This window comes from the organism of the source record quoted next, unplaced genomic scaffold (assembly GCF_019419815.1).
Source record: "Pyrus x bretschneideri cultivar Hongxiangsu unplaced genomic scaffold, Pyrus_bretschneideri_v1 Contig23, whole genome shotgun sequence".
Lineage (NCBI taxonomy): Eukaryota > Viridiplantae > Streptophyta > Magnoliopsida > Rosales > Rosaceae > Pyrus > Pyrus x bretschneideri.
The window spans coordinates 251,213-276,867 of NW_025999535.1; the positions used below are offsets into that span (position 1 = coordinate 251,213).

The 25,655-nt window shown below is 39.5% G+C and overlaps 3 protein-coding genes across 4 annotated transcripts; 1 reads left to right on the forward strand and 2 right to left on the reverse strand.

Moving 5' to 3' along the window:
- The first annotated feature begins 641 nt into the window (after nucleotides 1–641).
- Nucleotides 642–2,256, forward strand: LOC103967187 (probable WRKY transcription factor 35). The gene is made up of 3 exons (XM_009380458.3): nucleotides 642–889; nucleotides 1,064–1,204; nucleotides 1,594–2,256. The coding sequence occupies exons 1-3, from the start codon at nucleotides 810–812 to the stop codon at nucleotides 2,153–2,155; spliced, it is 783 nt and encodes a 260-aa protein (XP_009378733.2). The 5' UTR covers nucleotides 642–809; the 3' UTR covers nucleotides 2,156–2,256.
- A 1,141-nt stretch (nucleotides 2,257–3,397) lies between these two features.
- LOC103967188 (ATP-dependent Clp protease proteolytic subunit 5, chloroplastic-like) lies at nucleotides 3,398–6,361 on the reverse strand. Its single transcript, XM_009380460.3, has 9 exons — nucleotides 6,114–6,361; nucleotides 5,709–5,825; nucleotides 5,489–5,603; nucleotides 5,291–5,383; nucleotides 5,096–5,141; nucleotides 4,922–4,994; nucleotides 4,396–4,430; nucleotides 4,208–4,296; nucleotides 3,398–3,869 (listed from the first exon to the last, which is right to left on the reverse strand). Exons 1-9 carry the CDS (start codon nucleotides 6,239–6,241, stop codon nucleotides 3,630–3,632), a joined length of 936 nt encoding a protein of 311 aa, XP_009378735.1. The 5' UTR covers nucleotides 6,242–6,361; the 3' UTR covers nucleotides 3,398–3,629.
- Nucleotides 6,362–8,460: 2,099 nt separating this feature from the next.
- Nucleotides 8,461–24,567, reverse strand: LOC103967189. Of its 2 annotated transcripts, none has more exons than XM_009380461.3 (7): nucleotides 24,036–24,567; nucleotides 22,611–23,374; nucleotides 9,568–10,204; nucleotides 9,381–9,481; nucleotides 9,179–9,268; nucleotides 8,947–9,074; nucleotides 8,461–8,863 (listed from the first exon to the last, which is right to left on the reverse strand). In XM_009380461.3, the coding sequence occupies exons 2-7, from the start codon at nucleotides 23,268–23,270 to the stop codon at nucleotides 8,719–8,721; spliced, it is 1,761 nt and encodes a 586-aa protein (XP_009378736.2). In that variant the 5' UTR covers nucleotides 23,271–23,374; nucleotides 24,036–24,567; the 3' UTR covers nucleotides 8,461–8,718. The 2 variants fall into 2 exon arrangements, with proteins under 2 accessions (XP_009378736.2, XP_009378737.2); XM_009380462.3 differs by having other exon boundaries at nucleotides 9,568–10,201; nucleotides 24,036–24,566.
- Between the last annotated feature and the right edge of the window lie 1,088 nt (nucleotides 24,568–25,655).

Genomic DNA, 25,655 nt, shown 5'->3' on the forward strand with positions numbered 1-25,655 from the left:
GACGAGAGGATTTGCCCTCGACATCTAAAACAAAATTAGAAAATATGCACCTTATTTTTCATGCCTCTCAAACCTCAACTCTTTGAAACAAGATAATGTCAATGATCCATCACACCAATAAAAGAGTATCTCAGGGGATGATACCAATACCTCCATAAAAAAATGGTTGCATACAATTGCCTCTACAATTTCTCAATTTGTTCGGCCCAATATGTTTTACGAGCTACTCTTATTTAAGAGGGAGAAGTTAGAACTTGGTTTAAGTCACTGTCAATTAACCTAATACACATTTTTGAATTCTCCGTGGACATTGGATGTTAGATTACTTGTTACATATAATTTCCAAATCCATCCGCTGTATTTCTACTGCATTAAAAAGTGCATGGGGCCAAGATGCTCATGCTGGCCATGGAAAATATCCTTTTGCATGGCTCTAATGGGTGGGGCTATATATAATATTGAATATGTGGTGAGGTGGGGCTACTAATAGAAAGAAAGAGAGAGGGAAGTGGGGTTGGTGATACGTGCAGTGCATATAGTAAGTGTTGATAACTTTATATTAAATGAGTGAAAAGAAAGAGAGAAAGCAACTTGGAGGGGTTTTTGTCATCTCCGAGCTTATCCTCCTCCTCCTCCTTTGCTTTTCCCCTTCCTCTCTCTCTTCTCTTTCTCTCTCTTAACCAACTGGACAACTCTTCTGTCTCATCTTGGTCCATTTCTTCCTTCTTTTTTAGTGTCATTTGCTTCTGCAACTTCCTTCCCTCCCTCCCCAGAAAAAAAAAAGATAGAACATCACCAAGGGGAGGAGCATGGATGCAACCCTCTCTCCAGAACCCGACTCAGATGTTTCAAAGGAGCTCAGGCCAGAAACTCGGTCATCCAAAAGAAGGTACATACATATCTACCTAAGTCAAACAAGAAACGATGTACTGAAACAAGGGAAGAAGTGCGGAAGGAGAAACTGAGAGAGTGAAAATCACTGGCTTTAAATTTCATCTGAAACTTGTACGGGTATTTTTATTATTTTTGTTTTTAACATATGTATATTGTTGTATTGTTGTAGGAAGTTGGCTCATGAGAAGACTGTTGTGACAGTGAAGATAGGAGCTAATGTTGGGAAGCTAAAGAATGAAGGGCCGCCTTCTGATCTTTGGTCATGGAGGAAATATGGCCAAAAACCCATCAAAGGATCTCCTTATCCAAGGTTTTATATTTTTCTCTTTGGCTCATGATCAATTGTTTTCACATTTTATTTTTTTAATTTCTTTAGTTAAATTTGAAGTCCCCATAGGAAAAGTGAATTTATTATAGGAAGTTATTTCAAACTTCCCTGTTATTTCCCGACACGTCAGAGGAAGAAGATCAATGACCAAAAACGAGAGGAGTGCAAAAGAAGAAAACGGGGTTTAAAAACCAGTGCCCTTGATTATTTGTACTCATGCATGTTGCCATCTATGATCATATTTTATCAAGAATTTGCAAGCTTTGGTTGGCATATGGTGGGATTTCAAAGTCAGTACAATGTTTCAGTTTTGTTGGTATTTTTGATGATGGTTGCTCCATGACTGACCGAGCAACCACCCGATGATGCAGGGGATACTACCGTTGCAGTACATCGAAAGGTTGCTCGGCAAAAAAACAAGTGGAGAGAAGCAAAACTGATGCTTCGGTACTCATAATCACCTACACTTGTAGCCACAATCATTCAGGTCCTCCTGACGTGAATGTGATCTCCACTACCCAACAAGAACATGATCAAAAGCAAGAACAAGAACAGGAACAGGAACAGGAACAGGAACAAGAACAAGAACAGGATCAAAAGCAAGATCAAAAGCAAGAACAAGAACAAGAACATCGGAAATTGGAAGAACACTTCCACTACATCGAGTCCCCAGTCAGATCTTCCCAGGAAGAAGAACACATTTTTATTGCTCACGACACGAGCTTTGGGTTCCTGTTGGATGAAAAGCAAGAGCCACTATCACTATCATATTCTCAGCTGATGAGCTTCTCAACACCCAAATTATCGGAAGAAAACAATGACTTCTTTGATGAGCTTGAAGAACTGCCAACATTTTCATCTTTCCCAAGCTTCATGAGGAGGACTAACAATCTTTCCTTTGGAATTGAAAGGATTCCCTCTGTCCCTTCTTGATCCATGTGAAATTCGAAGTGTTTGGTTTTTAGTGTTTTAGTGTTTTTAGAACAATGTACTTAAAATATATGTAACATATGTCGTCATCTTGTTCTTGTTCATCCCGCACAGCCCACTACCAGCGGTTGTTTCTTGTTGGCATCTTTTACAAATTTTTTTTTTTTTAATATATTTTTGGTTCACAAAATGAGAAAGTTGGATCACTTTGTCATCGCTCATGACTCATGAGCATAAAGTTAACGAGTGGGGGTGGACAGTGGGTGGTGGTAGGTTCTTCAATCCTGTCATTCTAATACACACATACACAGTCGAAAAGATTGGTTAGAAAATGGCTTTGATGGTATACACTTGGAATGCCATAATAACGATATCTCATTCAATTACACAGTCTCATACAAAAAAAAAAAAAAAACACATGACACTACTTTATCAACATGGGAACCGCCATTGTAGCAAGCGCCTGGAATGCCCCCAGTGACGATCGCTATCTAAGTCAATCACACACTTCATGCAGAAAAATCAAAACACACAACAATACGTGATTATGTTGGTATAGTTAAATTTCTCTCTCACACATTAACGGGCTCTTTATAAGTTAATCAAAGATGGCACGAGGTGCACAACAGCACAAGTTCATCCGACTTCTTTTGGGGATGAAGTGGTGTTGGGTGTTTCTCTTTTCCGTCCGTCCTGCTTTTTCAGAGAGCCGTGCGTCGTTGATTTGGTTAATATAATAGTTTCAAATTTTCTTTTTAATAATAATAATTTAAGAAAATATATGTTTTATTTGTTTTCTGGTGTGATATAGTTGCAGATCCCCTTTACAAAAAGCCAAAGACCAAACTATAAGAACAATAATCCGCCTATGGACTATGCATGCAAGTCACGTGCCGTGTATATCATTCAAGCTTTCAAGATGCCAATCATCATTTGGTGTTTTTGTTCGACCAAAAAAAAATCCAATTTGGCGTTTCTAAATATCATCAATCATTATCTTTTTTTGGCCACTCAAATTTTCCAACGTTAACCAAGTTCACCACCACCGTAAAACAAGATAGGAAAAATTCTTGTATCTGACAGTCGGAGCTAGAGAGACTCAAACCCACAAACAAAGGAGTGCAATCCCATGAGGCCTAGTGGTAGGGCTCATTTCATTGTGAGCTTGTCCGACAGTCCACCCGATCCTAGTACAAGAATTTCTGGAGAAGTAACGAGGAAGTTCAAATTGACAATGTACGAGTATGACTATGAAAACCCAAATTAATCGAAATTTCTATTCTTTCATGATTCAATGATTAGTTCAGAGAAAATCAACAGCAATACTAACGTCTCTCTACGCTGATTGACGGATATTAACATCATTCAGCATTAAAAACGAACCCCCGTAAATTTCACTTTCCTCGCCATCCAACTCTACAACATATCCATGCCGTTACTCGCAACAAACCAACAGGTTCGGACACTAGATTCCCCTTTAACTGTCCGCAACAGTCTGCTCAGTAGGTTCATCTCCACTCGCTGTTGCGGCTGCCAAAGGTTGGAAAGCTTTGAGAGGATTCGATATAACACCATCTATAAGCCCGTATTCTTGAGCTTCCTTCGCACTCATGAAGAAATCGCGATCTGTGTCTTGGTTGATCTTTTCAAGACTTTGACCAGTGTGGTACGAGAGATAGCCATTCAAGTTTGCCTTATGGTGTAGCATCTCATTTGCCTGCACAGCATGTCAACTATTTAGAGATTTAATCGTGGGTTTAAAACAAGGCACACCAACCCCTTCAAGAAAATAGTAGACCAAAAGCCTTCAAGAAATCTTTAAAATCTAATCTTTCCTAATGGCGGGTTAAAATTTCAAGACATCGAGAGTTCTACTTTAATATATAAAGGTTTTAGTACCAAATAAGACAGGCTTGATGACTAGTAATAAAACATTAACCAAGATGTGATTGCTAAAGTAACATGAGGTCCCACTATAATATACGGAGAGAGGTTTATCCTTTTTGGCTTTCGGTTGACACGGATAGAGGTTTCAAAACTGGAAACAAATCATACCTGAATATCAATGTCAGTTTGCCCACCTTGAGCTCCACCAAGAGGCTGATGGATCATTATCCTCGAATTTGGCAAGCTGTATCTTTTTCCTTCAGTGAATTAATGCAGCAAAAAGGAAAAATACTTAGCAAACTTTAGGACACAAAACCACAAATTATACAAACCACAGGTCTACAGGAATTGCTTACCTTTGGTACCAGCGCTAAGCAGGAAAGCTCCCATACTGTTTATTTAAAAGCAAATACATATATCAATTGCTGGTGCGTGGTAACAGACATTTTCTTTTGGATGCTAACATTAGCAACAACCAACAAGTAAGAAATCTTGCCATCAATAAACCGCTCAAATTCTGAATACGTAGCTGATATTAAGAAATTACATACTTATAAGCATTAACAAATGATATCTTTTCACAAACTAAAGCTTAAATCTGCCTCAGCATCTCCACTCATACAACCAGAAGAATAATGAATAAAACACCCCTCATTTTTTCTAATATAAAATGGGAGAACAGAAAAAGCTAAGGAAATCAAGTCAACAGTATCTGTGAGGCAGCAGAAAAATAAAAAATAAAATAAAAATTGTGTTTAGAATTTCATCCCCAAAGCTACTATCTGTATCAATAAAGTTAACACTAGACCCGTACTGACACACACTTAAAAGATTCATATGTAGTAACAGGGGAAGAGAAGAGTATATTATAGAGGCATGTACCTAGCAGCAAGTCCAACGCAAACAGTGGAGACATCAGGTCGGATATGCCTCATTGTGTCAAAAATGGCCATACCTAAGCAGATAAAGAGCTAGTTATTCAAGTAACATATAACAATTGCCTTATGAACAAAAAACTGTAAACAGAGCCAGACAAGTTCGTAAGATAGGTCGTACCAGCAGTAACAGATCCTCCTGGTGAATTAACATACATGACAATATCCTGTTCAGAAATCAGAAGAGACTAACTGATCAATCAATTGAAAAATATTTTACAATTCCAAAAATCACTGCAAGAAACATGCAATAGAGAGAGAGAAAGAGAGGAACTATAAGTCTATAAACGAAGAGCAGAAATAGAATAGTACAGACCTTCTGAGGATCAACAGCATCAAGGTAAAGAAGTTGAGCAACAATTATGTTTGCCATATCATCATCAACAGCTCCCCCACAACGTATTATTCTCTGACAGTCATATAAACAAGAAAAGCATTAATTATAAGAAACTAAAAAGCGATGCAAAACTCACCAAATTTAACAGGAAGAAAAACACAAATAGCTACTCCTTACATATTGGAAAAGCTGACTAATAACGCTTTGAAAGCGTTCTTGCACCATGGGGGGTGGCCCCTGTCCCTGTGCATATGCAGGGAAGTATGGCGAAGATGGAACTTGGACATCCTCCCTACAACATCAAAGTCATAGTGACATAAACAACTGAAAAATATGCAGAAGATTTAGTATCCGAGTAAATATTATTCACGCAGGCACTAATCAACACTGAACCCACTTTATGGACCAAATTCCTTGACGGGAATTCCTTTCCGCCGGTGTCCAAAATTCACCAGAGTAGATAGCTTTCACTGGAGAACTCCTTTTGCTGCTCCCAACTAAATTTTTCAAATTCCTGCAAAATTTCCACATGGAAAAAGCTTTCCTTTACGGTAACATTCGCCAAAATTTCCAAATTAATTTCAGCGAACAAAGCGGAGAATTCTAAAGAACTGGGTTCAGCAGAAATTCAAAATCTTTGAATCCCATCAAATTTCTCACCAATTAGCTAAGATTTCTGGGTTTTCCTTCCTCTATTTTTTCGAATTACAGAACATGTAATTTCTTACCTTAGCCAATCCAAGTAGTACTACTAAGGTAAAAAGAAATTGAAATAGAGAGAGTGAATTTGAATAGAAATGACCTTGAAGCAAAGCGGTGGAAGGGGAGAGAAAGGGTCTGCGGTTGGGGAGAAGAGCTAGGGTTTGGGGCGAAGACGAGGGAGTTGAATCTGAGTGCGGAGGCGGAGGTGGAAACGGAGGTCTGCGCCATTTGTGTGCTGCTCGGAGTGTAAATTATTGGGGAAGAAATGAAGAAGTTGAATTGTTTGGCGCCTTATCTGCAAAATATAAAGAAATGAAGCTCACACGGCGGCAGTCTGCACAAGGATTGGAGGAGTCTGGAGTGTTGGAGCAAGCAACCCCTTACCACCTTCCATTCTGTGATTATCTTCCACCCGATTCTTCATTTTGTTGGGCCTACTTCTCCTTCAAAGCCCAAATCTATTGGGCCCATTTAGATGTAGCTCATACTCATAGTTTGGACTTTGCAATTCAGGGACGAAAATGCTGCAACTAGGGCACAAAAGCATTTAGGGTGCGTTTGTTGTACCGGATTATCTCGGACTAGACTAGTTTTAGGGACTAAGTTGGAGTGGTTTAGACTAGACTAAGCTAGACTGACTTAGTGAAGCATTTGATGCAGTGTCGGACTAAACAACAGGATAACAACAAATTCTAATATTATATTTTTTCATTCATATTTTATTAATATTTTATATTATTTAATACATATTTAGTAATATTTTATTACTTCCACTGTCTATTTCTTTTTTCATTCCGGAAAGCTCCCATCTTCATTCCTAATTTTTTTTTTTTTCCTCTGATCTTCCTTTTTCTTCCTAATTTTTCTCCGACCCTCACCCTCTCTTCGTCTTTTTCTCTTCCATTCCACTCTTCTCCTCCCTCAAAATAGCGTCATTCATCACCCCCACCTTTTGTTCTCTATTTTTTCCCTTTCCTTTTCTTTGTTGTTGTGATTCCTCTAAATTATTTATGGCACCATAGATTATGATTTCCCAACTTCAAATCACACGGAAAATTGAAATCGTGTAGAGCCTCCTCTCTGCAGTGCCATGGATTTCACAACCACTTTGTTTCTTGCCCTCCTCTGATTTTCTTACAAAATCTCTTAATTTTCTAGGAAAAATTAAGAATTTTTCTATTGAGTTTGTTGTTGTTATCGAATTGACTTTTTTTTTCTTTTCAAATTTTGGTGGTTGGATCTTGAGAATTAGGCGGTGCATGCGGTGGGTTTTAGATCTGGGTATAGGTGGCCAGAGTTGCAAAGAAGCAGACGACTTGCAACGTGCAGACTTCGTACGCAGAAGGGTTTCAGGTCTGGTGGTGTGATTTCAAATTGAGGACAAAAAGCTAGCAATGCAAGCAGTAGCAGAGAGAGGTCTTAGCAGTCCATGGTTATTGGGGGTCTCGCTAAGACCTTTTAGCGAAGGGTTTTGTCCATGCGAGTTCCCTTTAGTCTCATTAATGTTAATCTCAACACAAAACAAAGCAGTTAGTCCAGTCTAGTCCAATCCCACTTAGTGATGGCAAACAAACGGCCCCTTAAGATTTTATGTTTGACATTGGTCTAAATTTTTTTATATTTTGAACTAGTTTAATTAAGAGTTACTCATAATCACTTATGTTTGAAGTGCTTTTATTATAATTTTCTAAACATCTATATATTTTTATATAAGGACTTGAATTCTCGCCTCTTCTATTTCTCTCCCCTCACTTCTCCTCCTTTTTTATCTGGACTGTACAAAAGAAATTTGATGGTTTAAAGTTGTGCCACATATTTAATGAGCTTCATTTTATTTATTTTTTACTGCTTTTTTCAACAATTCTTCGTCTTCTCCACTCATGTCCACACCGTCATTTACCCTCTTCCTGCACGTCATTCATGGTTGACTCCTCAGGTCGCTCTCGTCGTCGTAGCAGAACTTGACAACTATCTCAAAGATCTCAAAGTTGTCGAGTAATTCTTGAATTATGTCGTCATTCTCATCAATTTGTTCAACAACCCTCACAAGCGTTACACAATAAACAGGAGAGGATGAGAGAGGAGAGAAATAGGAAGAGAGGGAACTCTCCTCCTTTATTAAAAGTCCAAGTGCTAAGGAAAAGTACTTGCAAGTCTTTCCGAAGCACATTAACAGATTCTCCTCCAGAAAGTGCTTATACGACGCACAAGCATTTTTAAAATTTGCAGTCAAATGTAGTTACAAGCATGTCCAGAAACATTTAAATTGCATCTCAGAAAACCTTCTTAAAATATTGCTCAAGACGCGGTCTGCAGTAAATTTGCTATGGCCTGGATTGGAAGATTCGAAAACTGCAAGGATTGTTTGAAACCAGCTGAAGTATGTAAATGTAACTTTCCCAAAGCGCACCAATATGCTCAAGTGGAAGTGCAAATGCAAAATACCATTGAGATGGAAGGGGATTACTTTATATATTGCGACAGATAAACAATCTGCACTTGTATAAACATCTCTACTCTTGACTTAAAAATGTTATCCCACAAATCCCCTAAATATGTACTTAAACTACTTATTAGTTATCAACTACTCTGTGTAGAATCATCAGCATCCCCGCCAATGCAAAAAGATGCCGTTGAAAAGAATGGAATGTTGCTTCGCTCTGCTAGACGCTACTTCAAGGCAAGTCCAGGATTGTTTCCAGACATTAGCATGTAGTTCCCACCGCTGTCTTTTCCTGGATTGCCTTGTAGCACTTAAGACTGCAAAGAGGAAGCTGTGACTTAGAATCCCTATACTTGTATGGATTGGTACACGATGGACCCGCACAATTCTCACGCTGAGTTGGATAGCTGAATTTCCATACCACAAGATGTTAGACACTATCAGGAAACAAGCATAGACATAGGGTAAAATTTGCAAGAAAAGTAACTACCTGCAGGGTTTTGGGTCAAATAAACTTGGGAGACCCATATCATTGGAGAATGTAACTACAGTACCCGCTGGGCCCATCACTGTTCTGATGGTGTTTGGCGGAAGTGTCAAGGCGTTAGCAGCCCTCTCCTGCATAAAGTACAAATGAATGCTAAGCCCGAACTGCTAGCATTTTACGGAGACAGAGAAAGAGAAAGAGGAAGGGAGGGAGATCATCTCATAGGTTTCAATACCTGTGCAATTTCTTCTTGTCGCTTCTTTATCTTGTCTTCACGCTTCTTCCTGCTGGAATCTTGACCGAGAATTTTTCTAATAGCCTCAGCCTACATAATTCAATAACAATAAATAACTAAATAAATACGTCTGATTTCTAGTTCTAGAGCTCCGAAGAAACTAATGGACATTATGAAAATAAAAGGCAAATAACAAACATACCTCTGATTCCCTAGCAGCCTTCTCAACCTGCATCCTTCGTCTCTGAGCAGCCTCAGCTTTCTTCAGTTGCTGCTCCACATCTGTAAGTTTTTCCTTTTGCTCTGTGGTCAACCAAAACAATAACATGTAAATATTACAATTAACTACAGTAATTCAAAGTATACGAAATTATGGCGGAAAAGCTCACTTCTAGATGGTGCAGGTGGTAATCCGTTTGGAAACTCAATTAAGCATGAACCAGGGGTGGCATCTTTGCTTGACTGAAGGGTCCTTTGACGAGTTGTGAGAGTCACTTCCTTCTTACCATCCACCAAAGAGTCAACAGCTTCTTTCTTCTGTTTCTTTTTACCTTCAACCTCGCCATCAGATAATGAACCTTGTTCTTCCTCATGATCAGTGTCGCCAGATACTCTATCAGTTCTCGACTTCCTTTTAAGGTCTTTATCCAACCTTGATGCACTGGCATTATCAATGTTGGAAACTGCAGAAAGTTTTCTGTGCTTCCTGCTTGATTCATCATCGTCATCTCTATAAACTGCAGCAACCCTTGATATTTTGAGTTTCTCCAGATACCGAATCTCATCATCCTCTTCTTCATCTCCAAAATCTCCATCAAGAATGCGCCTCTTAGGCACTCGCTTGCTCTTACGAACTGGTTCAGATCCATCGCCTTCCTTACCATAGGCATTCTTTCCCGCTGTCCTGCCCATCGAACAATTATCCCTCCCGAGACTAATACCACTTCTTGAGAAATCCTTCCATGGAATTCCTTTTAACCCTCGCTTCTTATCCGAAGGAGAATGATTATCATCCGAATTTTCCTGCTATGAAAAAATTTGTTTAATGAAAAGATCTTAATAGACTAACCATTTATTATGTTCATATGCAAACATAAATGCAAAAGATTAATTTCCATACATAAAAAGATTCCAAATTTCCATTTATCTAATTAACACGATCCGCGTGGTAACTAGCAGACTGTCAGCTCTCGGTCAAATAAACAAGCAAGTTGATTACCACAAATTTAAAAAAAACAATTGACATTCTTTTTAATAAGTACACTCAAAGTTTAAATTTTTTAACAAACTAAGACATCACGGGCCCATAACACAAATGCATAAGCAATTAACCATAAATCAAGTAATATGATGCAAGATCTAAAAACTTTAAGATCCTCTTGGTATAGTTGGGGGAGATACTGATAGGAGCATATTTATGCACCTTAGTTTAGCTTGTTCTTGTGCATTTAAAGTGTTTTTCCTTAGTAAAGTAGTCTTTTAAGCTAGTTTTATGTATTTTCAGGTTTTAAGGGCAAAGTATGCAAAAGGATGCATTTTGGAGCCTTTTGGAGCAAATTAGAGCTTGGAATGGACATCATATGCTTGGAGCCAAGAGGATGGACGAAATTGAAGATTTGAAGAATGAAGTTTCCTACTCAAACAAGGTTTCCTACTTGAAGTAGGAAAGTCAAAATCCAAATGGTCTCAAGTGAAGCAACAAAGAAGTTTTCCAAGTCCAAGAAGGAAAAGGAGTCCAAGATGAAGAAGGAATGATGAAGACAAGGTTTCCTAATCCTAATAGGCAAAGTTTCCAAGTACAATGAGGAGTCCTTATCCATTGAGGGTACCTTATCCATTTAGGACACCCTATCCTATCCTTGCCATGGGTTTTATCCAATTCCCCTTAGTTTTAGGGCTTTCTAGAAGCCCTAAATATTATCCCTAAGCTTTGCCGCACCCTTATCCCTTTTTCCCTACAAATTTGGCACTTAAAGCATGATTCTAGGAACCTTATCTTATCTCCTACAAAGGTGGCGCCCAAACCCTTCTAGAAATCTGATTTCCCTTGCCTTGCAAGGCATTCTAGAAGCCTTATCACCTTATCCCTTACCTGCCACACCTAGGAAGCATTATCCCTCTCTATTTCTGATTTCTAAGCCTATTTCCTAGTGGATTTAGGTTATTCAAGTCCATATCTGATTACCCTAGGGTTTTAAGTGCCTATATATACTCATATTAACCCCTAGATCAAATGACCACCTCTCATACACCTTCATTCACTCCATAAATTCGTCCAAACCTCTCCACACCCTTGCCGCAGCCACCAAACACCTTTCTCCCTAGTTTTAGACCTTTGCCGCACCATCCCCTTCCCCTAAACACTACTACATCCCTCCATAACCATACATCCATACACCTAAGGCCCTAAAACCTGTCCCTAGACCCTTGCCGCACCAAGGAGGAGGAGAAGGAAGCTCGGAAGTTCATGCAATTCAAGTTCACATCGCTGGAATTTCTAGGTGTTTCTTTTCCTTTGAATTCAATGTTTAATTTCAATTCTCTTTGTTTTGTGCGTATGAGGAACTAAACCCCCCTTGGCTAGGGGGGGATTTGAAACACATGTTTATGCTTGCAATATGATTTGATTACTTTTAATTGCGTTTCATAAGTTGTGAATTCAATTTACTTATCTATGTGAATTACATTGATTTGTGTGTGTTGGTTGAGAGTGCACGCTTAATTATCATGCATAAATTGAATGCTAGGATATAAGGAAATTTCACCTAATCGTTATGGAATTATATTCACAAGTAGTAAAGGTTGATGATCTCAATCGCGTTAAGTAAATTCTTGGCATAAGTTTCATGCAATCATAGTAACAAGTGCTTCGTCAATGCTTATGGTTTTCATAGAACTTAATGATTCTTGCTTGGATCTCTATTATGCAATCATGTAGGGGACTTGTGGGGAATGTTTTGGGTTGTCGTATGCAATCATCCAATTCAATAACGTTAGGAAAATCTGAGGGTTAATTAGTGCAATTCACGGTTAATCTGGGCGTTGAGAATTCATAGTTTATTGAAAAGCAATTAGAAATCGTTTTTTTGTGCAAGTATAACATGTGTGGAGATGAACCCCTTAGCTAGCTTCCATCCCATTCATTAAATCCAAATTCGTTTTAAAATCTGTTCGTTTTACAAAGTTTTAAGTTTTGTTTTTAAATTCGTTCAAAACCAATCCCCCTTTACTTTGTTCAGTCATAGTAGTTAGAAATCACTTTAGTTTGTGTTTTTAAGTGTCTTAGGTCAAGTTAAAACCAATTTTCGTCCAAAGTTGTGTCTAGTGTTCAAAACTGCCCAGATTGTGTTTTTAAGGCAGTTTTGAGTGTTTTGGTGCTGTTTTGAGTCTTTTGGTTTGTTTTTGTGTTTTAAAATTTAGTTTTGCATTCTTTCAGTCTAGTATAGTGTTTTATATTGTGTTTCTACGTTTTTGAGTCAAATCCAAGTGATTAACAATCCCTCCTAATCCCCGGTCCAGAACGATCCCTACTTACATTCTTCACTACAATTGATAAAAAGAGGGTTTAATTTGTGTGCGTATAAATCTCGCATCAAATTTTGGCGCCGTTGCCGGGGATTAGCAACTTTGCTAATCCCTTGGATTGTTTATTTTCGTTTGTTTTATTTTAGATCAGATTCTTATTTTATTTTGTTTCTTGTTTTAGGTACTTGTTTATGAGTCGGAGTTCTAATCCGGTTCACAAACATATTTTAGACTTTGACGACGATTTTGAGCGTGAGTTGAGACGTAAGAGGAAGAACCCGGAACCTAGTGAATCAAGTGCAAGTTCCGAGTCCGTTTCTGAATTTGAAGAAGAAGTGGAAGACATGGCAGCGGACAACCGAACAATCAAGGAGCTTTCCGCTTCGGGATTGGCCAATGCCGCACCCTTGTGCATTCAATACCCAAGGGTGGCTCAAGACAAGACTGCCGAGTTTGAATTGAAGTCAAGCCTGTTACATCACATTCCGAAGTACCATGGGCTATCCATGGAAGATCCGAACAAGCACTTGAAGGAGTTTGAAGTCGTTTGCTCAAGCATGACTCCGGTGAATGTGGATGAGAGCATCTTGAAGATGAAGGCCTTTCCCTTTTCTCTCCAAGAGAAAGCGAAAGATTGGTTGTACGAATTGGCTCCCGGAACGGTCACATCATGGGAGAGCATGAAACGGGCTTTCTTGGAGAAGTTTTTCCCAACTTCTCGAGTCATCCTCCTACGAAAAAGGATAAGTGGAATTCAACAAGATGAAGGTGAATCCTTTCCTACTTATTATGAACGCTTTAAATCTCTTGTTGCTTCATGTCCACAGCATCAAATGAAGGAGGAACTACTTCTACAATACTTCTACGAGGGACTTCTACCTATTGAACGTCAAATGCTAGATGCCTCAGCGGGAGAAGCCTTGGTGGACAAGACCCCCACGGATGCAAAGACTTTGATTGCTAATCGAGCATTGAACGCTCAACAATACGAAGGCGTTGGACATAGGAGTACCCCACGGCAACACCAAGTTAATGAGGTAAGTGCCATAACCGAACTTCAAAATCAAATGGCTAACCTTACTACGTTGCTTTCTCAAGTGGTGGAAGGTCCAAAAGTCAAAACCGTAGCTTCTTGTGGCGTATGCTCCATGCAAGGACACCCTACGGACAAGTGCCCACAATTGATCGAGAATGGAGGGTGGGAGACACTCAATGCCGTGGGATATGGCAACCAATACCAATCACGTGGCGATCCGTTTTCTAATACTTATAAGCCCGGTTGGCGTGATCATCCGAATTTCAAATGGCGAGACCCCCAACAAGGTCAACAACAAAGCGGATTTAGGCAACAACCCCCGGGTTTCTATCAAAAGCCGTTGGCACCACCACAAGCCCAAGCACAACCTGCCCAAAGCAATGTAGGTAATTCAAGTGATAATGATAAGATTTTTCAATTACTTACTACTTTGACGCAGGAAGTCCAAAATCAAAACAAAGAGAGGCAAATGCAAGAGAAGAGGGTGGACAACTTGGAGAAACAAGTGGGACAAATTGCTGAGTTTATGGGGCAATTTCGTGAGCAAGGAAAGTTGCCAAGTTCAACGGTGGTCAATCCGAAAGGCGGATTCGAATCTGCAAAAGCAATGCATTTACGAAGTGGAAAGCAAGTCGGATCTGACCTCAACCCATCCAAATCACGTTCCAACGAGGAGGACGAGTTGAGAATTGAAGAGGAGGAGCAAAGGCCACTCACGGCCAAGGTGGAACCAAATGGGCCGCATGTTCCAAGTGACCCCAAGTTGTCCAATTCATCCAATAAAGGTAAAAACGTGTCAAATTCGGTTCATACTAATGATTTTCCTGCGAATGTTCCTTTTCCTAGTAGGTTTAAGCAAACAAAGAAAGAAGAAGCGGAAAAGGACATTTTGGAGACGTTTCGGAAAGTTCAAGTCAATATCCCCCTCTTGGATGCAATTAAACAAGTCCCGAGGTACGCCAAGTTCTTGAAGGAACTTTGCACCAATAGGAGGAGGATTTCGCCCAAGGAGGTGGTCAAAGTAGGTGAAAATGTCTCAGCTATCTTACAACGCAAGCTGCCCCCAAAATGCAAAGATCCGGGTAGTTTTACAATTCCGTGTGTTATTGGTAATTCTAGGTTTGAATCTGCCATGTTAGACCTAGGTGCATCTATAAATGTCATGCCATATTCAATTTATGCATCTATGAACCTAGGAGCGTTGAAAAACGATGGTGTGATTATACAATTAGCCGATAGATCTAATGCCTATCCAAAGGGAGTTTTGGAAGATGTGTTAGTGCAGGTTAATCATTTGATCTTCCCGGCGGACTTCTACGTACTTGAGATGGATGAATCAGACCATGCCCCTTCATTGCCCATCCTCCTCGGAAGGCCATTCATGAAAACTGCGCGGACAAAGATTGACGTCTATAATGGCACGTTGACGATGGAATTTGATGGGGAAGTTATTAATTTTAATCTTTCTGATTCTATGAAGTACCCTAGTGAGAATCATTCATGTTTTGCTATTGATGTAATTGACTCTTTGTCGCAGGACTATTTTGACAAATTGAACAACGATGCACTTGAATTGGTCATTGCACAAGGCATGGACAAGCAAAACATGGAAGCCACAACCATGGGAACCCACAGCATGCATGATCATTCTTTTGCCGTGCCCCCTAATGATAAGGTCATTGAGATGGTGGCTGCCCTCAAGTCATTGCCAACACAATCAGGTAAGTATTCGGACCCTATTTTAAGTTCAGTTTCGGCTAATAAAATGCTTCCCTCAGTTGTGCAGCCACCTACACTTGAACTTAAGCCGTTGCCTAGTCATTTGAAGTACGTTTTCTTGGGCGAGGATGACATGTTGCCCGTCATTATTTCATCCTCACTCACGGCACAAGAAGAGAGCAAATTGGTGCGAGTGCTTAAGGAGTACAAAACAGCAATTGGATGGACCTTGGCCGACATCAAGGGAATTAGCCCCACTACATGCATGCATCGCATACTTCTAGAGGAGGGGTCTAAAACATCCCGAGAGGCTCAACGCCGTCTCAACCCTCCGATGATGGAAGTTGTGAAGAAGGAGGTAATCAAGCTTTTGGATTGTGGAGTAATCTATCCAATCTCGGATAGTAAGTGGGTCTCACCCGTTCAATGCGTTCCGAAGAAATCTGGGGTGACTGTGGTTGCAAATGCCGAGAATGAACTTGTTCCTCAACGCATTCAAACCGGTTGGAGAGTGTGCATCGATTATAGAAAGCTAAACGCCGCAACAAGGAAGGATCACTTCCCATTGCCATTCATCGACCAAATGCTTGAGAGGTTAGCCGGTTATGCTTTCTATTGTTTTCAAGAAAAAACTACTTTTACATGCCCCTTTGGTACTTTTGCATATCGTCGCATGCCTTTTGGTTTATGTAATGCACCTGCTACATTTCAACGATGCATGATGAGCATATTTTCTGATTATGTTGAGAAAATCATTGAAGTGTTTATGGATGATTTTAGCGTGTTTGGTGATTCTTTTGATGGTTGTTTGCATAATCTTAGTTTAATCTTAAAACGTTGCGTTGAAACTAACCTTGTTCTTAATTGGGAAAAATGCCATTTCATGGTTAAACAAGGCATAGTTTTAGGTCATATAGTCTCTGAAAACGGTATTGAGGTTGATAAGTCGAAAATAGATCTTGTACGTCACTTACCCTCTCCAACTTCGGTTAGAGAGGTTCGTTCTTTTCTTGGCCATGCAGGTTTCTATCGTAGGTTTATCAAGGATTTCTCGAAGGTTGCACAACCTCTTTGCCGTCTCCTACAAAAAGACGTGACGTTTGAATTCACCAAGGAGTGCACGGCATCATTCAACCAACTCAAGGAGTTGTTAACCACGGCACCCATTATTGTTCCCCCGGATTGGAGCCTCCCGTTCGAGCTTATGTGTGATGCGTCCGATTATGCTTTAGGGGCTGTTTTGGGACAAAGAAAGGACAAGAGGCCACATGTCATCTACTATGCCTCACGGACGTTGAACGATGCCCAGTTGAACTACTCCACTACGGAAAAAGAACTTCTTGCCGTTGTCTTTGCTTTAGATAAATTTCGATCATATCTAATTGGTACTAAAGTAATTGTTTTCACTGATCATGCAGCTCTGAAGTACTTGCTCACTAAAAAGGAGGCCAAGCCACGGCTAATTCGATGGATGTTGCTACTTCAAGAGTTCGACATAGAGATTCGGGACAAGAAGGGAAGTGAAAACGTGGTGGCTGATCACCTAAGCCGAATGGTGCACAATGAAGAGGCCCTACCCATTGCCGAGACATTCCCCGATGAACAATTGCTGTCCATTAAGGTTAGTGCACCTTGGTATGTCGATATTGTTAATTTTTTGGTGTCAAAACGAATTCCAAGTGAGTTCACTAGACACCAACGTGATAAACTTAGGCATGATGCACGGTTTTATGTGTGGGATGATCCATACTTATGGAAATTTTGTCCCGATCAGATTATACGTCGTTGTGTGCATGATTCTGAATGTCATTCAATTTTGAGTTTTTGTCATACATATGCATGTGGAGGGCACTTTGGCACACAACGCACGGCCCTCAAAGTATTACAATGTGGATTTTATTGGCCTAGTATTTTGAAGGATGCTAGAACGTTTTGCTTAACATGTGATAAATGCCAAAGAATGGGTGGTATTAGTGCAAAGGACCAAATGCCGCAGGTTTCTATCCTAAATGTTGAAATTTTTGATGTTTGGGGTATTGACTTTATGGGTCCCTTTCCATCATCATATGGTTTTACGTATATTTTGCTTGCGGTTGATTATCTGTCGAAGTGGGTGGAAGCAAAAGCCACCCGGACTAATGATTCTAAAGTGGTTGCAGATTTTATTAGAACTAACATTTTTGCAAGGTTTGGCATGCCACGAGTGATCATTAGTGATGGAGGGTCACACTTTTGCAATCGGACCATTGAAGCGTTATTGAGGAAATACCATGTCACCCATAAGGTTTCTACACCTTACCATCCTCAAACAAATGGCCAAGCCGAGGTTTCCAACCGAGAGATCAAGCAAATACTTGAGAAGACCGTTGGGCCAACAAGGAAGGATTGGAGCTTACGGTTAGATGATGCACTTTGGGCGTATCGTACGGCGTACAAAACCCCCATTGGGATGTCCCCCTTTCGACTTGTCTATGGCAAGGCGTGCCACCTTCCCGTTGAATTGGAGCACAAAGCACTTTGGGCCGTCAAGAAGTTTAACATGAACCTCGATGAAGCGGGAAGTCAAAGGAAATTCCAATTGAATGAGCTTGATGAAATACGGCACGAGGCGTACGAGAATGCAAGCATTTACAAGCAAAAGACCAAAGCTTTCCATGACAACATGATCCGTGGGAAATCCTTCTCCATTGGGCAGAAAGTGCTATTGTTCAATTCCCGTTTACGTTTGTTTCCCGGTAAGTTACGTTCTAAGTGGATTGGACCATTTGTTATTACTAATGTTTTTGTTCATGGTGCAGTCCAAATCCAAAGCTTGAAAACGGGACACGAATTCAAGGTGAACGGGCATCGTTTGAAGCCCTATTATGACACCTTTGTGGAGCATGTCGTGGAAGAGCTTCCCTTGCATGCCGTGGGCCCTAGTAAGGAGTGAATGAGGTCTTCGTCCGGCTGTACGACGTTAAAGCAAGCGCTACTTGGGAGGCAACCCATGCATTCAACAAAGGAAGATCGAGAAAGCACTCCAATTCCAGATTTGCGTTCCTAAACTCTTCTCTTTGTTGTTGATTTTGTTTCTGCCATGTTAGGTTGTTAGATGTTGTTTTGTTTGTTTGTTTGTTATTTGTGTGAGTCTATGCTTGAAACATTGAGGACAATGTTTGATTTAAGTGTGGGGGGTAACCAAAGTGTTTTGATGCAAATTCGTAGAGTTTTATCCACCATAACTTCTAATGTTGTTTCTTGCTGTTTTTAAGTGTTTTTAGGCTGTTTTAGAGTGTTTTAGAGTGTGTTGACTTAAAAATCCGAAAAACCCATAAAAATTGAAAAAATTGTTTTGAAAACCCAAAAAGAGTTGTTTTTAAGTTGTTTTTGTGTGTCTTAGGGTACCTTCCAACACAATGAGGATTCAGTTTGTAATTGCATGACTGTTAAAGAGAATGATTAACACGGATGGAAGTTTGATTTACTCTTTGTTTATGCTTGGTTGTGGTTATAACTTATGACTTCACATGTAATCAAAAAGAAAAAAAAATTAGTTTTTGTAACATGCTTGAAGGAAGGAACTCAAACAAATGCTACAACCTTGTGAGACTTGAGCCTAAACGTTTATTTGGAGAGTTCAAATCTGTGCATTCTTGTTTTCTAAAGTCGTTGCATGATCTCATTATTCTTTGCTTGGTTACTACTTAGAAGGCGTTTCATCACTATAGTTCCAAATACTAGAACTCATACCCATTTTATTCAAAGCATGAAATTGATTAGCATAACAAATAACAAGATGAAGTTGTGTAGTAGTCACCACCATAGCCAAATAGCCGAATCCACCCTTGTCATTTGTATTGTAGGTTTAAACCCCTTTTGAGCCTTATTTAGCCTATTTTCATTGTTAGCCACATTATCCTCACCTAGCCTAGATTAGGACTTTCCATACCTTTGTTCTTAAAGGATAGTAAAGCACGACTTAGGATGAACTCCTTTGGTCAATTTATGGCAGGAAACGAGTGTGGGGGAAGATGATAGGGCACGAAAAACAAAAGAAAAAAAAAAAAAAAAAAAGAAGAAAAGAAGAGAAATTCGTAGAAAAATCAAAAGAAAATAGAAAAGTGTTGAAAAGAAAGAAAAAGAGTAGAAAAATAAGTGAGAATGAACTCACAAGTGTTGGTTGTTGAAGGAAGGGTCCAAAAGAGTGAATTTGACCCTAAATGTTGCATGAATCTTCCCTTGTGTGTACTAATTGATTTCGGCCATTTGAAGAGAGTTTAAGTGTCAAATTCATTACTTTGCTTACTATTGCTTTAAAGAACTTTTGTTTATCCTTTACCTTTCTTTGTTAGCCAATATCCCTAGCCCCGTTACAACCCTTGACTTTAATCTTGAGTGTTAAGTGTTTCAATTTGTGGAGTTTAAAATTGGTACGAGCATATGGTGTCACTGGTTCTCGCATCTAAGTAGTAGCATTCCATTCATGAGATCATATTGATAAACATGCTATTTAACTCCGAAAAGTGCTTTCTTTGTCATACATATATGTGAGCATTCATTTTCATATTTACATCTATCTTCTCACATATAACTAGTATAGGGTGTGTAGTCAGAAAATCTGTGTGAAAATTGAGTGCATATCGAGTAAGGAATTGAGGGAATTCTCTAAGGCATGTTACTACATTCAAAATCATGTTTTAATTGGTTATTTGTGAACTAATGAGTAGTGACTATGATTAAGTAAATGCTTAAGCGTAAAGATGGCTAAAATCTGTGGGAATGATGATTTTTAACATGTCATGTGCATTGGAAATCCCTGAGGCGATTGTTGGAAGGTGTAGGTTGTGTTTTACTCGTTTTACTTCGTTTATTTACTTTGTTTCATTTTGTTTTGCTCGAGGACTAGCAAAAGCTAAGTGTGGGGGAATTTGATAGGAGCATATTTATGCACCTTAGTTTAGCTTGTTCTTGTGCATTTAAAGTGTTTTTCCTTAGTAAAGTAGTCTTTTAAGCTAGTTTTATGTATTTTCAGGTTTTAAGGGCAAAGTATGCAAAAGGATGCATTTTGGAGCCTTTTGGAGCAAATTAGAGCTTGGAATGGACATCATATGCTTGGAGCCAAGAGGATGGACGAAATTGAAGATTTGAAGAATGAAGTTTCCTACTCAAACAAGGTTTCCTACTTGAAGTAGGAAAGTCAAAATCCAAATGGTCTCAAGTGAAGCAACAAAGAAGTTTTCCAAGTCCAAGAAGGAAAAGGAGTCCAAGATGAAGAAGGAATGATGAAGACAAGGTTTCCTAATCCTAATAGGCAAAGTTTCCAAGTACAATGAGGAGTCCTTATCCATTGAGGGTACCTTATCCATTTAGGACACCCTATCCTATCCTTGCCATGGGTTTTATCCAATTCCCCTTAGTTTTAGGGCTTTCTAGAAGCCCTAAATATTATCCCTAAGCTTTGCCGCACCCTTATCCCTTTTTCCCTACAAATTTGGCACTTAAAGCATGATTCTAGGAACCTTATCTTATCTCCTACAAAGGTGGCGCCCAAACCCTTCTAGAAATCTGATTTCCCTTGCCTTGCAAGGCATTCTAGAAGCCTTATCACCTTATCCCTTACCTGCCACACCTAGGAAGCATTATCCCTCTCTATTTCTGATTTCTAAGCCTATTTCCTAGTGGATTTAGGTTATTCAAGTCCATATCTGATTACCCTAGGGTTTTAAGTGCCTATATATACTCATATTAACCCCTAGATCAAATGACCACCTCTCATACACCTTCATTCACTCCATAAATTCGTCCAAACCTCTCCACACCCTTGCCGCAGCCACCAAACACCTTTCTCCCTAGTTTTAGACCTTTGCCGCACCATCCCCTTCCCCTAAACACTACTACATCCCTCCATAACCATACATCCATACACCTAAGGCCCTAAAACCTGTCCCTAGACCCTTGCCGCACCAAGGAGGAGGAGAAGGAAGCTCGGAAGTTCATGCAATTCAAGTTCACATCGCTGGAATTTCTAGGTGTTTCTTTTCCTTTGAATTCAATGTTTAATTTCAATTCTCTTTGTTTTGTGCGTATGAGGAACTAAACCCCCCTTGGCTAGGGGGGGATTTGAAACACATGTTTATGCTTGCAATATGATTTGATTACTTTTAATTGCGTTTCATAAGTTGTGAATTCAATTTACTTATCTATGTGAATTACATTGATTTGTGTGTGTTGGTTGAGAGTGCACGCTTAATTATCATGCATAAATTGAATGCTAGGATATAAGGAAATTTCACCTAATCGTTATGGAATTATATTCACAAGTAGTAAAGGTTGATGATCTCAATCGCGTTAAGTAAATTCTTGGCATAAGTTTCATGCAATCATAGTAACAAGTGCTTCGTCAATGCTTATGGTTTTCATAGAACTTAATGATTCTTGCTTGGATCTCTATTATGCAATCATGTAGGGGACTTGTGGGGAATGTTTTGGGTTGTCGTATGCAATCATCCAATTCAATAACGTTAGGAAAATCTGAGGGTTAATTAGTGCAATTCACGGTTAATCTGGGGCGTTGAGAATTCATGGTTTATTGAAAAGCAATTAGAAATCGTTTTTTTGTGCAAGTATAACATGTGTGGAGATGAACCCCTTAGCTAGCTTCCATCCCATTCATTAAATCCAAATTCGTTTTAAAATCTGTTCGTTTTACAAAGTTTTAAGTTTTGTTTTTAAATTCGTTCAAAACCAATCCCCCTTTACTTTGTTCAGTCATAGTAGTTAGAAATCACTTTAGTTTGTGTTTTTAAGTGTCTTAGGTCAAGTTAAAACCAATTTTCGTCCAAAGTTGTGTCTAGTGTTCAAAACTGCCCAGATTGTGTTTTTAAGGCAGTTTTGAGTGTTTTGGTGCTGTTTTGAGTCTTTTGGTTTGTTTTTGTGTTTTAAAATTTAGTTTTGCATTCTTTCAGTCTAGTATAGTGTTTTATATTGTGTTTCTACGTTTTTGAGTCAAATCCAAGTGATTAACAATCCCTCCTAATCCCCGGTCCAGAACGATCCCTACTTACATTCTTCACTACAATTGATAAAAAGAGGGTTTAATTTGTGTGCGTATAAATCTCGCATCAGATACTGAGTCCTTGATTCAAGCTAAGAAGAGCAATAGTTTATTACCAGAAGATTTTGCTTTTGCCGTGGTCTAGACACATCTGACAATCGAGCAGTCTTTGTGGTAGACCCACCCTCCGTTGTACCATTCAATGTAGAGTTGGCCTGAATTGTACGTGTGATACCGCCAACCTTGAGCTTAACCTTTTTAACCTTGTTCTCATTTCCAAATCCATCAAACCCTGACAACCTAGTACTTGGACTTTCACCATTCCTCCCATTAAATGCACCAGCACTTATTGACTCCGATATCAAATCATCCTTCATTAAGCTTGAGCTCTTCCAATTAGCAGGGGCAAGACAACCTTCACTAGAACGCTTGTTATTGCTCTCATTCCGTCCTTGCTCATTCTTGTAAAACGAATTACATCCTCCACCCTTACTATCCTTTTTGTGAGGTTTTTCGCCATTACCTGCCGCAGAAGAACCCCTGGCCATACATTCATTAAGACTTAATTCTTTTCTCTTTGAATTGGCATCACAACCTGCATTCTCATCACTAGAGACCTTGCTCTGATCATCCGAAGGTGTAGTTGATGACAACGGTGACTCATCATGGAGTTCAGTATATGAATCAGGTCGAGGTCGACGAAACGTTTGACTTCTCTTCTTTCTTACAGCACTGCTTATACTGTCCAATCTATGATTGTTGCCCAAGTCTTCCATGAGACAATCTTGTTACAACTCAGTTCTTCTGATGGCACTACTTATCAAAACATGAAATAAGAAAAATAGAACGCCAACGAGGTACTCCAGCAAAGCCAAAAATCCTACCCAAAAACAAAAGGAAACATATTTAATTGCAAACTAGAAAATCATATGCCATCAGTAACACAACAGCGCATAGGAGAAGGGTGTAAAGCACTCATAATATGACACCCGCGAGAACAACAACAAACAGAGAGTTAAACCATGACATTCAATTAGGAACAGAAAGCGACTAAGGTTGACAACAACACAAATTAGTATTGGTAGCTGATCATATGTGCAGGTGAAAACCCAGAATCCCAGTAGCTAACAGATAACCAACAACAATAGCAATCAAACCGATGACATTCAAACACGATATAACGAGCATTACCCTAAAAACTCAACTAATTCAATTAAAGTGCTAGAACGAAAACCCCAAATCAACCAACCATTCACAGAAAGTAGCAGAATTTAGAAGCAATATGAAATAAAGTCCACAAATTTACGAAATTAAAAGCAACCCAACCAAAATTGCATACCTCCAAACCTAAAAAATACACCAATTCAGAACACAATCAAGACAAGAACAATGGCACACACTCATCACTCATCACAAACAAATTGAACACCATAAACAAACACTCACCCAAAAACCCACATATAACAGATTGAAGTCGAAATAACCAAATAGAAAAACCTAACAAAATAAACGTAAACACAACCAATACACCGATCCAATACCTTCGCAAATCGAACCCAATTGGGGTACCGCCCAAAGCCGCCGCAGCGAAAACAATTGAAACCCTCCGCAGAGAATAACAACCCAAGTAGACAGAGCAGAGAGAATAGAGAAATAGAGAGAGAGAAGCAGGGAGAGAATGACGAATTGGGAATTGGGGTGGGGAGAGTAGAAAAAGAATGCGGTGGGTGTCTGGTTCGGATAGAGAGACACGCGGTGGAGGAGCTAGGGTTAGAGAAAGGGAACAAAGTGATAGAGTGAGAGTTGGAGATTTTAGGGTAATGTGATGAGGAGAGAGAAAGAAGAGGGAGAAAGGAGGGTGGTGGAGAGAGAGGTAAAGGAGAAGAGAGGAGAGAAGGGGGGGCTGGCTTGGTTGCCTAATTATCTTCGTGTTCACCATTTTGCTAATTCCACGACCCAAAAGCCCAAGTTTTTTTTTTTTTCCTACCGAAATTCCCCTCTGCCTGTGACCTTTTTATTTTCTTGTTTCTTCTCCGAATCGGCCTCCTTCCTTCCTCTTCTTATTTTCCCCCCCTCCCCCCCTCTTAAGCTGCAAGTCTATGAGCAGGTTTACAGTGCTGCGCACTGTCGGCTTGTGTTAGTGAGGGAGTCATTTTCTATTATATTATTTACTCACGCGAGGACTGAGACGTTGACCTCTTCCTTTTTCTAGTATATATATCCAAAATTTGTACTTTTATGATTATTTTTTTTATTTTTTTTTTATTTTTGGGAAAAAAGATATATTGAAACGAGTAAAGAGAAATTCAATCAGAAGTCAGCAGCACTATGATTCTCATTCCCACGCAACGGAGAGGAAAAGTGCTACCTAATTGCACAAGGAGTATCAAAGAACCTAGAAAGAAGAGGCAAAAATAGGCAGACCAAAAAAATAAGAGGAGAAGAGGAAACATCTCTCCTAAAAAATTACAAAATTGGAGAACATGGTAGTCCGTCACGAGAGAGGGCCATCAACAACGAGGGAGGAGGCATAGTTGCTCAACTCATAAAGTGCACCCCTCGAATTGGCTAATGCTAAAGCTACAGCGGCATAGGCTGCTCAATTGGAATATCCCAAAAACCACTTCCAAATGATTGAACGACACGAACTTGCCTTCTGACAAATAACGATAGTAATGAGAAAATTTCTCCAAGACCCCTTAGTTCATCTATATTTGATAGCATCAATCACCAACTTAGAGTCACCATCTATAACAATATGTTAAAATAATATTTGCCTCCACTTCTTTCAGTGTCGGATAAGTGAAGAACTTAGTCTGGCCACAAATTAAAGAACCTCTTGGATTGCAGATAATAACTCCTACTCCTGAAACAGAGCCCTTCCAAAAACCATCAACGTTGACATCGTGGTAAGTGTCAATAGGGAGAGTCCAGGGGGAGAAGAGGGATCATCGCACCAAAAAATAAGCTCATGCCCAACCATACTTTCTACTTTAAAAACTCGTAATATTCTATGATCAATAATCAACAAATAAGAACTAATTATCTATTTCAAAATTATATTAAAACAGTTAATACTAAATATAAAAAGCCGCTAGGAACTCACTTCTCACTCCCTATGTTTAGGAGCTCCTACATGAATCCCTACCTTAGGAGGTGGA

Coding starts and splice junctions, on each gene's coding strand:
- LOC103967187 (XM_009380458.3), top strand. CDS start 810: ATGGATGCAACCCTCTCTCCAGAACCCGACTCAGATGTTTCAAAGGAG. Junction 890..1,063: donor ACTCGGTCATCCAAAAGAAG/GTACATACATAT, acceptor GTATTGTTGTAG/GAAGTTGGCTCATGAGAAGA. Junction 1,205..1,593: donor AAAGGATCTCCTTATCCAAG/GTTTTATATTTT, acceptor CCGATGATGCAG/GGGATACTACCGTTGCAGTA.
- LOC103967188 (XM_009380460.3), bottom strand. CDS start 6,241: ATGGCGCAGACCTCCGTTTCCACCTCCGCCTCCGCACTCAGATTCAAC. Junction 4,995..5,095: donor AGGAGGATCTGTTACTGCTG/GTACGACCTATC, acceptor TTATCTGCTTAG/GTATGGCCATTTTTGACACA. Junction 4,431..4,921: donor TGCGTTGGACTTGCTGCTAG/GTACATGCCTCT, acceptor TTAAATAAACAG/TATGGGAGCTTTCCTGCTTA.
- LOC103967189 (XM_009380461.3), bottom strand. CDS start 23,270: ATGGAAGACTTGGGCAACAATCATAGATTGGACAGTATAAGCAGTGCT. Junction 10,205..22,610: donor GGCAAAAGCAAAATCTTCTG/GTAATAAACTAT, acceptor ATTTTTTCATAG/CAGGAAAATTCGGATGATAA. Junction 9,075..9,178: donor GACAAGAAGAAATTGCACAG/GTATTGAAACCT, acceptor TACTTTATGCAG/GAGAGGGCTGCTAACGCCTT.